The sequence below is a fragment of the Halyomorpha halys genome, unplaced genomic scaffold (assembly GCF_000696795.3).
Source record: "Halyomorpha halys isolate HHAL.00 unplaced genomic scaffold, Hhal_1.1 Scaffold348.1, whole genome shotgun sequence".
Lineage (NCBI taxonomy): Eukaryota > Metazoa > Arthropoda > Insecta > Hemiptera > Pentatomidae > Halyomorpha > Halyomorpha halys.
The window spans coordinates 451,290-464,078 of NW_027116547.1; the positions used below are offsets into that span (position 1 = coordinate 451,290).

The 12,789-nt window shown below is 30.4% G+C and overlaps 1 protein-coding gene across 1 annotated transcript in view; it reads left to right on the forward strand.

The window, feature by feature from the left end:
- singed (fascin domain-containing protein singed) overlaps window positions 1–12,789 on the forward strand; it is a gene marked incomplete in the record, with an annotated part of 118,977 nt that overhangs the window by 103,267 nt on the left and 2,921 nt on the right. Inside the window, 3 exon segments of the mRNA XM_067053309.1 lie at window positions 10,559–10,715; window positions 11,802–11,963; window positions 12,687–12,789. Of these exon segments, the coding sequence (XP_066909410.1) occupies window positions 10,559–10,715; window positions 11,802–11,963; window positions 12,687–12,789 (422 nt within the window).

Genomic DNA, 12,789 nt, shown 5'->3' on the forward strand with positions numbered 1-12,789 from the left:
GGCTCAGTTAAAACATGTTTCTATATATAGGAGCAGGAAAGGCATGTTTGTTGCCTTCCTTGAAGAAGCAGCTGAAACTTCAAATGGTATATAAATAAGCATCCAGGGGAGGCAGTCCAGTCTGTCCTTCTGGGGTCTGCCAAATGTTTTCAAGGTTATCTTCAATATTATTGCTTTCTTCATTGTATTCAAATTATTGGAGTCGCTGTTGAAATAACTCAAAGAAATAAAAATCCTTAATAAGAGGGAATCGCATGGTTCTCTATACAAGCTGTCTTTTATCGGTCCGCAATATCTTTTTTAGTTTTTTATTAATCGAATTCTTATTTTTTCATTTTCATATGCAGGAGAGAGTTGGGAATTTTATTTAATGTACGTTTTTATGTAGTTTTTTGTTGAATTACCAAATAATTGCAATTGTGTTGTCTACAAATATGTGAATAAAAGCCCGCATCTTTAATTTTCAGATTATGTTAAAAAAAAAATAAATAAATAAAAAAGTATATATGTACTATGGATATCGTACATAACGACCTGCAATGAACCATGCATATTCGGTCATTATACACATGTAAATTTGTATAAAATAATGTAGTAAAAATACTATGTTTTTTAAGAGTGCTTTAAACGAATCTGGTTTTGTCCATCAAAATATTTTTCCACTTATATGAGAAATCATAAAATGAAAAACTCATAATTTTTTTTAACTTCCTTATTCAGGAAGGGAGGAGAGAATTTTATTTAATGCGGGGAAAAGTCAGTGAATGTGTCCGGCAGACCTTTGTAGACACATGTAAATGTAGAGTAAAGAAAGTTGATATTTTCATTTTCAGAAAATGTTGGGAATTATCCGAAAAATTTTTGAATAAGTTAGAACTGGTCGGGTATTTCGATTACCTAAATTTATAGATTTTTACGACTGTTGCTATTTAATTCATACATTACCTGAATAAAATATGTTTGTTTACAAAAACTAATAGCATCGTAAAGGCCTTATTTTTTAAATCGTGTTCTCTAGTTTAGCTGACTTATCGAGTTTTCATTTGTAGTTACACTTTGGGACGTTGTCGTATCTCTTTTGTCTTAATAAAATGACATTGGAATGGAGTATGAAGATTTAAAATGCTGTGGGGATCGATTATGAGTTGTCAAATACTTTTGTTTTTTTTAAATTCCAAAATATAACAACATTGTATTTGTTGATTCGTGCTATTTTACTCTTCAATGTTAATAATTTTAACAATTTAATATTCTGCAACACATAATTTCGTGAACATTTTTCTATATACTATGTTATAAAGTCCTGTGTAACATAAACCTGTATTAGATTCAACTCTTCTTGAGGCAGCTGAGATAAAATAACTTTAGTGATTTAGTCTTTCAGGTCTTCCGTGTTGAGTCGCACCTCCCGGCCACGTCCCTCTATAATTGGTCTCCGCCTGACCTTTCACTAGTTCATGGGAAAAACCTGGGACGTGGAACTCGCCGAGATCATATCTAAATCCTGAGACTACTGGTACAAAATTAATCCTTTTTTCTTGAACGGTATTATTTACTCATTGGTATGTTGTTCTATACTTGCAAGCCCATGACAACTGAATTTGATCTTGGATTGTGACGTTTTTATTTTGATGTCTCTGATCAAAAGTACTGTGTGTACACTAGCAAAGTTGAGCCAACAGTCGGCACGTGGTTGATTTGCAATGCCATTCCACCTCAGGCGGGGCATTCTACTCTCACTGTGCGGGAAATAGGTTTGATAGTGTTCAATTGTCTGGTTTTGTGATTCTGTTTGCTATCGACTAGCATACAGTAGATAGGGGCTATTGCAAGTGCTGACGAAACAGAGATCGAGGTTACTGATCGAGCGAGGCTCGAATAAAGTCCTTGCTCAATAGAAAAGTGAAGCAGATACTAATATCTGCTTTCATTAAAAAAAAAAAGTTAATAATTATTGTGCGGAGTAGTAAAAACGTAATTTTGAAATCTTACACACATACCTGTATATAAGATATTTTACTATTTTGACAGTCGTTTACCGATTACATTACAGAATATCACTATACTGTCAAGAAGTATAGTGTAAAAACTTTTTTTTTCTTTCAACTACTCTTGACGACTACGTTCTACGTATTTGCACCATTTATATGTATAAAATTTATCCATTTATAACCCCTTTCACCCCTTACTGTATGACGTGGCTTATTAGGACCTTTAACGTTTAATTATTAATAATTATGAGTTTGTTTAATTTTTATTTGGCTGGTTCTTAAAAACACTGTCGTTTGCTTTTCCCTTTTCTATACGAAGATGGTTTTAACACAATCTAAATTGTCTTTCAGTTGTTCACGCTTGGTTTATTACTGGATATATTGTCCATCATTATTGATATCAGCTCATATACCTTGTTAGAGAAATAAAGGAAGAATTATTTTTATAACAACAGTGACGCTTGTGATTAAGTACTTGCTTTCTAACATAAACCAAGGACAATCTATCTTAAAGAAGAGAAACCAACTCCTTTTCCTCATTGACTTGGCGAAATAGACTGACTGTGTAGCTTTCATTTGCGGTGTCTTCTTACCTCTTCATTCATTCCCTTTCTAATGGTCATTTCCCTTGTCAGATGAATTGTTTGGTGTTACATTCAGAATTCATAAAAGCAAATTAAATGGGTAAACAACCTTGGTACTCCTTTTTTTTTATTATTTACTATTTATTTTTTTATTTTATTTTTTTTTATTCACGTCTTGCACTTAAGAGTTATCAGCTCTGTTCCCCCCAAAAGTTAAACTGACCTGTCATTGTTTTAAATTTCCATTAGTAAAACTGATTTGAGTGAACTGCCTATCATTTAAATTCGGATTTGTATTATTTGGCTTATTGTTTTCCCATTGTGGATTTATCACGAAACAATAAAAGTGCATTAAAACGGAATCGTGTGTGATTCGGTTGGCATATCTGATTACAAATTATATGGACAACATTATTGGTTCTCCTTGAAAAATCGTCCTCTTTTTTCCTTTTTTTTTTTTTTTTTTTTACCTCAGACTGTAAGACCTATGCAGCCACTGAGTGAGAATATCCTTTTCCAGAAACCTCCGTGAATTAAGTATTTACTGACCTGTTATTATTGTTTTTTTTTTAAATTTGCTTTTATATTGCTTTACATATAGTATACCCGTCTAGGATAAATCACAAAACAACCAAAGTGGATTAAGATATAATCATGTAGTTCAGTTAGCTTATCTGATAAATAAGTTTTAAAAAATAAGTAAGGTGTTATATCATATTAGATACTTAGTTGTAAGTTGGATTTTGTGTCATGGTTTGTTTTTTATTTGGATTTTTATATTTATTTTCTGAACATTGAAAAATTAAACATAAATAGATATCTGAATCAAAATGCAACTCGAATATTTTATATTTATTGTTTTTATTATTACCTATGACTGAATGTAACTGTACAATACAACCATTTTTTATAAGTACAGGTACATTGGTTAGAACCGAAATTCTTAATTATAGACGTTCTGTTTTACATAATTTTCTAAAGTAACTGTCTCTTTTATTATTTACTTTGTTTAATTAAAATTATTTATTTATTATATTTATTTCTTTATTTTATTTCTTCAATCTTGGTCTCGGGGTCGGGCTAAACGCTCCCCCCAGCCAAGACCCTCCATGGAAGAATAGCCTTAACGAAGTGGTCCTCTTTTTCTTGAATCTAAAACAGTGGAAGGTTTCTTTGTCCGCTCTTGAGTTCTGTTGGATTGTCTAAGTCAGTGTTGACAAGTCGGTTTCTTTCATATGAGTATGATCTGCCTGAGTTCTAAGTTGGCAGATATTTTAACCTTATCAATACCACCCACACCAATCAATACCACCCATTATCAATGCGAAGAATTTTAGATTATATCCTATTCTCAAATAATTAAGGTGTTAGATGTAAAAGGCAGGACGGTTAAAAACTGATTTAATTGATATTGAATTGTAAGCATAAAATATTTAGATTAAAGTTCCTTTCACAAAAGATTTCGACACTGGTTTATTAACTCGGATCTGATTATTCATTTCGAAAAACATCATTATTATTTCTTTCTCGTGTTTAGTCTTAGTACGTGTGCTAAAAACGATAGTATACAAAGCTTGTCTTTTTTATGAAATTGATATATTATACTTTTAGTTATAATATATATATTTATAACACACAAGAATATAAATATTTAAAAATTCAGACGAATTTAACTTTCTGCTTTCATTTTGTTTTTAACAAATTTTCATTATTTTTTTTTTTCAATCTGTATTATGTGTTATTAAGTAAAACGTTATTTACAGTTTACAATATATAATCGATACATAGTGTACATTGAAACACTTATGGGAAAGAATAGTGGATGTTTATATAAATCTCGTTTTTTTTTTCCAATTAATTTTATAATATGTTATTTATTATATTTTATTAATCTTTTGTTTGAAGCAAATGAATAGATGTTAGTTTCAGTTCTATTTAGTCTTATTTAATTTATCTGTTAAAGGTTTTTTGCTGTGAGATATTTTGTTGCAATATTACCTCGGTATTCCTCTTGTCCTCTTGTCATCTACTTATTTTGTAGCTATAAATTCTTAGTCAATATTACAATTGTAATTTCCACTCACAGTAGATTTTTATTTCAGATATTTTTCATTAATTAATACTTATTTTATATTAAGCTCTATCTTATTTAAAATTTCTTATTCCTCTCATTTAAAGCATTTATATTAGATTTTACATTAATATTAAATTATAAGTAATGCAGTTTCTCCTTAGTACATCCACTAAGACTTTGCTTGTAATGTTTTCGATAAACAACCACAGGCGAATATTTCGGTGTGTATTCTTCTGTCACGTATCCTTCTTGCATACGATCGTTTATAGATGATTAACCACGAAAACTCCAGAATTTATATGAATCCTTTCCAGTCAGATAGCTTCTAATAAATCGACCGTAGAAAAGACTGACTTTAACCAATGGACCGTACTGAGTCTTTTACAGGTGGTATCATCCAACCAGTGAAGAGGAAGTGGCCCTGCGGCGCCGAAGAGTGCTTCGGCGATAAGGTGAACCGCGACTTCCGGTTCGGTGCCCAATTGTTTCGCAGTCGCTGGCAACAAGCTGTTCATTAGCGGAGTCAAACAGCTGGAAAAGTTAACAATGGCTCCAGGGGCATCGACCACTGTCGTAATTCTATTGTTTTATTGTTTTTAGGAGCTTGGTTTTTGTGGTATGTGAGTGAACGGTTAAGTTGTTAAGATTTGTCGTAAGGACAATAAGTTCATTTTTATAAATGATGATCTTCTTATAATATCACAAATAACATTTCGCTATCCAGCTTTTTTTTTGTTATAAGTTTGCCTTGTGGCAAGCTTTCATTATTAATTGAGGCGTTCAAATGTAAAAAAGTTAACTAAAATTTTTCATGAATTGCAGTTTTTGACATCGGCTTTTTTAAAGACTGATTTCATAAATTTTTGAATCTTCAGGAAATTGGTTTTCTTAAGAGAATTACGTTGCTATTAAATTATGGTAAGTTACTTCTGGTTGAAGGTGAAAATATTACAATTAACAACGTTCTAAAAGTTTTTATGTTTTCTGTAATCATCTTTTGCGACCAAGTACCACAATTTTTAGTGTCCTTCATTCAATTGAAAAACAACTTATAGAATTGTCATTGGTAATATTGATAATTCTGTTATTCGCTAACTATTTTAATAAATAATAGTTAAAAGTAATAATTTAAATAGCATTCGGAATGCTAGTTATTTGGTTAAAATCCTGGGGACGTCTGGACGGAGTGACCCAGCAAGGTCATTGGCGGATCCAAGTGAGGGAAAATGGAAAAATTTCTCCCTCACACTCCTCCATCACTTGAATAATAAATAAATTCGGCTGTTAAAAATATATAGTACTAATTCTCGTGAGCTATTGTAAGATTTTTTTTTTAATTTTGTCACGTAAAGAGTTTACTTAAAATTGTTCACTTAAGTAATAAATTACCAAATATGCTGACGTAATTACCTTTTTTTACATTAATTTAAATAAAATAAGCGTGTTAAACTTCTTTCATTTTATTATTTTTGAGCCTGATTAAAATTCAAAACATATTTGTGTGATCCAGCCGTCAAGTCGCAAGATAAACTGAATCTTAATTAAGAACAAAATAGTTTTAAATTGGTTCTAATCATTAATTGTAATTAATTACTGAGAAGATCTGTCAATTCTTTCACATGAGAAGGCAAAATAATCTCATAATTCTCCTTATCATCCATTCCACATCCCATTAAACGCATTGCAAATTAAAAATTTTAGGCGTCACAAAGGAAGTGTGTTTGTATATTTTTGAAAAAATACAAAAAGAAAAAAGATGTATGACAAAATCCCGACCTCTGAACTACACGAAAGTCAAATTCTGTGGCCACCGTGATAGTTCCCACTCTCGAAATACTAACTATGAATTCGTCCCTGCATAAGTTAGCCGTATTAAAATAGACTACGTTGTACAATATTATGTCGAAGAAATTAAAGTTTCATAAGTGTAGGCTAAAATATTTTATTCACAATCTTATGATATTCTTGAAATGTCATTTCATATGTATATTTGGGATTGGATTGATATTTAATGTCTGAATGTGAATCAATTTCATATGTTGCAATGGAATTTTCAATCTTAGACTTGAGATAGGAATGTCGTAACAGTATAAAGTAAATATCATTGGGCTAAAAATAATTCCTTGAGGAAACAATATTTCTTCATGGGACTAAAATATTATTTATGACAGCTTTCCAGATTCTTTTCTCAAAAGAAAGCTATAGGATATTTCGTTTAGGTAATCGAACAAAAAAAGATATACTTTATTGTAGTAGTCACTTATTCATTACTTTTTAGTTAAAAGTTGTCTTTTTTTTTCTACTCTCATAATGATATAAAATTATTAAACAACTATATTTACTATATAACCAGCATTGATTTAAATTAACGAAATTAAACTATTGTAATAATTTATAATTAAATTAAAATAAATATTGTTCATATATTTTTTTCTTTCAATTTACATATTATCCTTCTGGAGCGGGTGTCATATCGACCAGTCTGAAGACCCTCTCTCTCCAGATAAAGACGAACTCCACAACCGCTGGAGAAAGAAGCTATATTTGGAAGGGCATTTTCAATGTCAGTCGGTTCCTCTTTCCTGTCTGTTACAGATAGCATTCTCAATAGTAGCTCTGTTCTCGCACTCTCCAACGCTTCTACAAATATTTAGGTTTGGCCAATTAATGGTCTACTTAACGTCTTTTTGGGAAAACAGGTTGTGTATACTCGTTTAGCTGTGTGTATATAGTGTGGTCTAACGTCAAGGCACCAGCTTGTGTATATAGTATATTTTCATGGAGTTCAATTGAAGGTCTAAGACTACATATTTTCCTTACAGATAACTCTAAGTTGCTGTTATATAAGCGCGTCTTTTATTAACAAAGGAGTATGTTAGCGTTAATATATCACATGAGAAAATTTTAATGACGAACTCCTCGGCGAATATTGGGTCTCCTATCTTTGCATTGTAGGCAATACGAAACTTATATAGGTTTATAATTCGAAATTAAATGATAGTAATCATAGTTTCAATCTAAATAATGGAAGTGTGTGCCGTTGGTTTGGAATGCGTCCTTATATTGTATTGGTGCATTGCCGCGTTATGTTCAGGTAGGTACGTAGTTGCAGGACAGCTATTTGCGTCTGTTAATGTTATTGAGTTCTTCTATTAAAACAAAAAAAAAAAGACAAGAAGTCGTGTTAAATGTATATCTGAGCCAAGTGCATAAATGAAGATTTTTCTCAAATTTGTCCTATTGGGAGAACTGTCATCTTTGGTTACTTAAAGTAAAGCTACAATATAATATTTACTTCAATTTACCGTAGAGGCAGCTCTACCAACAAAAAATTTATTGGAAAATTCTCATTTATGCCTATGACCCCGATATGCAATTTCCCTTACTTACCTTATCTAATAAGCTCCCATAGGCATTTGCCTCTGTTGCTCATTGAATGATCTGGCACCGACTGAACCCACGGCCAACTCCCCAATAGTTCTTATCAAACTGAACTAAGACCCTTCATGAGTTGTAAATAATCAGGATTTTTTCGTTCTTTCTTATCCTTTCAAGATTAAAAATATAAATAAGTTACGGTGCAGTATTCCTCTCAAGAAAATGAGTCTGTTTCTGGTCTAAGTTTTGGATGGTTTATATGATATCCTTAATCTTGGAATTTTAATTTTATAATACCTCCACTTTGATGGTTTTAGTACTGTCCCGAAGCTTGTCAACTGCCCTCCCTAGCTGCACATTCCAACTGATCTAGCCAATACCTTCCCAGAATAAGCTGCCTGTCTCACAATGAGTCAGGTAGATTCCTGGAATATCGCATTTCTTCACGTGGCTGCATGATGGGTTAACATTATTTTATTTATTTATTTATCTATAATAAAACTTTAAAAAAAAAGTTTTTTATTGATCGCATTTAAGGTATTTTTCATAATAGTTATACTTTTACGAATTCTTTTCTAATTAATTTACGATGTAATTTGGTTATTATGATATAATATTGCTTTATGAAATTATAAAAAATCATTTTTGTTCTTATAAGTATCTATAAGTTTTTTTCAAGTTAAAAATATATTGATGGGTTAGAAACCCTACTCATATTAAAGTTAACATACATGTTGTATTTTGTGACGAAAAGCCCATATTAAGAGTCTGATATGCTCCGAAACTGTAGTCGAACTTTTGGTTCAAGTTGTTTTTGTGAAATATACGTCTGCCTTTTACTGTCGAAGATTTTTTATTTTATTTTATTCATAAGTTCTAACGTACTTGCAATACTGTGACCTCTCCGAACATATAGGTTCTTGGGATATTGGCCCGATGTTATACCAACTGCTCTTAGTCACTAGATGTTTCTGTTGCATCAGTATTTATTAGTAGTATATAATTCTTTCCAGTATATATCATTATTTTTCGGCAAAACATTCTGTCAAACTAGCTCTGAAAAGAAATGAGATTGTTTTTTTTTTTCCTCCAACCTCTATCTGATTTTAAGGTGTTATTAAGTAATACTACAGTAATGTTTAAACTTTCTGGGATACTAGTTTTTCATTATTGCAATCAAACTTCCAAATATTAACGTTTATTTTCCCTCCTGATGTCCTATGAAACAGCATTTATAAAATTTCTGTTGCCCAGTATGTAATTAGTGATATTATTCCAACAGTAACACAGTATAAAATGTAAAGCAATGTTTTACCTCTTGATGCACGTCTACGCGAATAACTGTCGGTCCAATGACTCACTCCCTTCTCGTCAAGAGAACCAGTAATTGGATTATTCTTCAGCCTTCTTCCCCCTTGCCCGCTTCTAATTGTTAAGTTCTGAATATTATCTGCGGTGAGCAGTTAACGTGTGTTGCAGATTGATAACACTAGCCACCCTCAAGTGCTATATAGACGGTGTTTTTGTTTCGCCTTTTACCATTGTTTTATCTTATTTATGCAAAACCTTCGTGTGTCTGTCTAATGCAGAGGTTTCCAAACTACGGTCCAATACCGTTAATTTCATTACTTTAATTTGTATTACAATTTAAAATGTAAAAAAATCTTACGAAACGATCATCAGGTCTCGTCTTAACTTGAACATGATTAATGCAATGCTGAATAAATCTTTGATTTTTTTGCTCAAGAAGGACTGTATCCATTAAATGTTTTAAAAACGAACAAATACAGGGGGAATAGTTGAGCTTTATCATATTTTATTACGAAAAATCCTCCTCCAATCAAGAATGTGAGGGATAACATAAAACCTTCGAATTATTATTTTTTGATTGACAAGAATAATAGTTCAAACACTTCTGGTTTTAGTTTTTTTGAAACTAAGAAATATGACAAATTAAAAAATAATAGGATACTTTTCCAATCACGATACAAATTGAGAGACAAGTTCTAAAAGGTGTCAAAATGGCTTGGGTCATTGTGAAAGATTTACAATTTGAGGCTTTAGAAAAAATTGAACAGACAGCTTAAATGGAATAATTTGATCTTCCCAATTAATGGAAAGAGACAAAAACATATCTGTCTACTTTTGTTTTGAAAACCATTTGACACCCAATATGATCTTTTTTTGATAATAGCTCATGTACGAATCAGAATGATATTATTTCATTTCATAAAGTAGAAAGTTTTTTAAATGACCCTAAAAAACAATTTTAATAAACACTTTTAATTAATTTTTTTTTTAAATATTTAAAGTTATATAGTCGACTTTCCTCCTTTTTTATCTTAAATATATTTTAATACCAATATTATATGAATGTTCTATGTATCTTACTTAATCAAATTAAGCATTTGACACATTACATCTACACAGTTCATATTGCCTTATTTATTTTTGTGATCATCTATATTGTTAAGTAATAATTTTAGTTTTAATTCCCACACTTAGTGCTTATGTTTTTTATTAATTTTCAGGTGTTGATGTCACTGCTAATCAAGATGAAATTTCTGACCATGAGACATTCCAGCTGGAATTTGACAATGATACCAAAAGATGGTACCTGAGAACTATGCAGGACCGCTATTGGACCCTGGAAACTGGTGGTGGAATCCAGGCTTCAGGAGATAAGAGGTTAAAGTCTTTCTATTACTAAAAGTAGTAAAGTTTTATAGAACTAGATATTTTTAAAAACTTGCAATTGATTCATGATAAAAATATTTCAAATGTTTTTTGTTCTGAAGTTATTTCGATTCTGATATTTTTACTATACCACTTTATAATTTCTTTTTCCCTCGAATTTCAAAAATTATGTATAGAAAATAACGGTATTCTTGTATCTTAATATAAACCATACTCTTCTTTTAATAATTTCAATTTTACTTATTATTTGTTCAAATCTGTATTGCTTCAAGTAATTTTTAAATTAAAAAATATAATTCATTTATCCAATTGAAAAAAAATGGAAATAAAACTTTTAAAATATTAAAATTAAACCATCTTTTTATCCCGAAGCTGTGATTAAAAGTTATTAATTAAAAAACTTGTTTCTGTATTATTTTTCTTAGAAATCTCATTGATGCAGCAGTAGTTTTGCTAAAATGCCTATCAAATATAAGCAAATCTTTTATGCACTGATCCCCTTAAATGATAAAAAATAAATACTGTTTCGAAGATAATTAACTTAGGATATTGAACACACAAAATTGTTAGGTATGTCTAAATTGTATCAAAACAGTAATATATTATTGAAAATTTTGTATTGGTTCGTAAACCATAATGTAGCATAATTTGTCAGAATTTTATTTAAAAGATAACCAAAGCCTTAATCAACTTTTATTCATACTTGTAAACTTTTTGTGATGTAAACTATTTTTTTTTTAAACAATAAGCTATTTTTTTTATAACAAATCTGCAGCGAATGGGATGTTAAGGTCTTAGTGGATAAGTTTATTTGAGAGGATGATTTAAAAACCAAAGTTTTCTTCTTCCATAAGACAATTCAAGTTACACATTCTTTCTAAGTTCATATTTTTAGTAATGGGACTGTTTAACTTGTCAAATTTGTTAAAGAGCCATTATTATATTTATTTATTATGATATCTTGTATTCATACCTGTTATCTATATCCCTCTTGAAATACTTTTATATTATGAATTAGCTATATATAATATGTAACATCAATTTAACTTCAAAACTGTTTTTTTTTTTACCTGATAGATCATCAAATGCTCTATTCGATTTGGTTTGGCAAGGAGATGGATCAGTGTGCTTCAGAGCGAATAATGGAAAATTTGTGGCGACCAAAAGATCTGGGCATCTTTATGCTAATCAAGATACTATTGACGACACATGCAAATACTTCTTTTATCTCATCAACAGGTGTTTTTTTTTTACATTCCTAGTAATTATTTATATTTCTAAATTTCTTTTGGTTAATCTTACTGAAAATGTATTTATGAAGTGTACAATATAACTGAAAATGACATTTAGAAGGTAGATAGGTACATTATTCATAAAAAAGTGGGAAATCCAGATTAAGCTCCCTTGTCCTTCTGTTTGAGATTGACTATGGACAGGGGCGAGACTACGCTATGATGACAGGGGTAGTTTTTACCCCTTAACCATCCTATGGCAAGGAATACCAATTGAAGTCCTAATGTTTCATTTGAATCATAATCATGATTATTTTTTATATAACATAATATCAAAACATAGATCGGCCAATAGTCCAAAATGTTTTTTTGTTTTTTTTTGGACTTACCTAGCTTGAAACAAAATGATCCATTGAAGACAGTATATTGAAATTATTACATAATTACATTACTAAAGGAATGTAAAAGATACCTAACTGGAACAATATTTTCCCATGTTTTAATAGATGTAAAATTTGGTAGAAGAGTAATTGAAAATTGTTGATTAAACAAAAAACAGCAATATTTGTGACTGAACTATTAGTGCTTAAATTACCAATTCACTTTTTAATTTAAGGAACCAAAAATTCATGTCATGTAATTAAAGAATGAAGTTTTATAGATCAAATTATTAATACATAACAATGAGATTTATATGCCATCAATATATTATTATATTTTTTTTATTTAGGCCGATCCTGGTTTTGAAATGTGAACAAGGATTTGTTGGCTATAAGGCTGGTTCTAACATTCGTCTAGAATGTAACAGGGCTACTTATGAAACTATTCAAGTT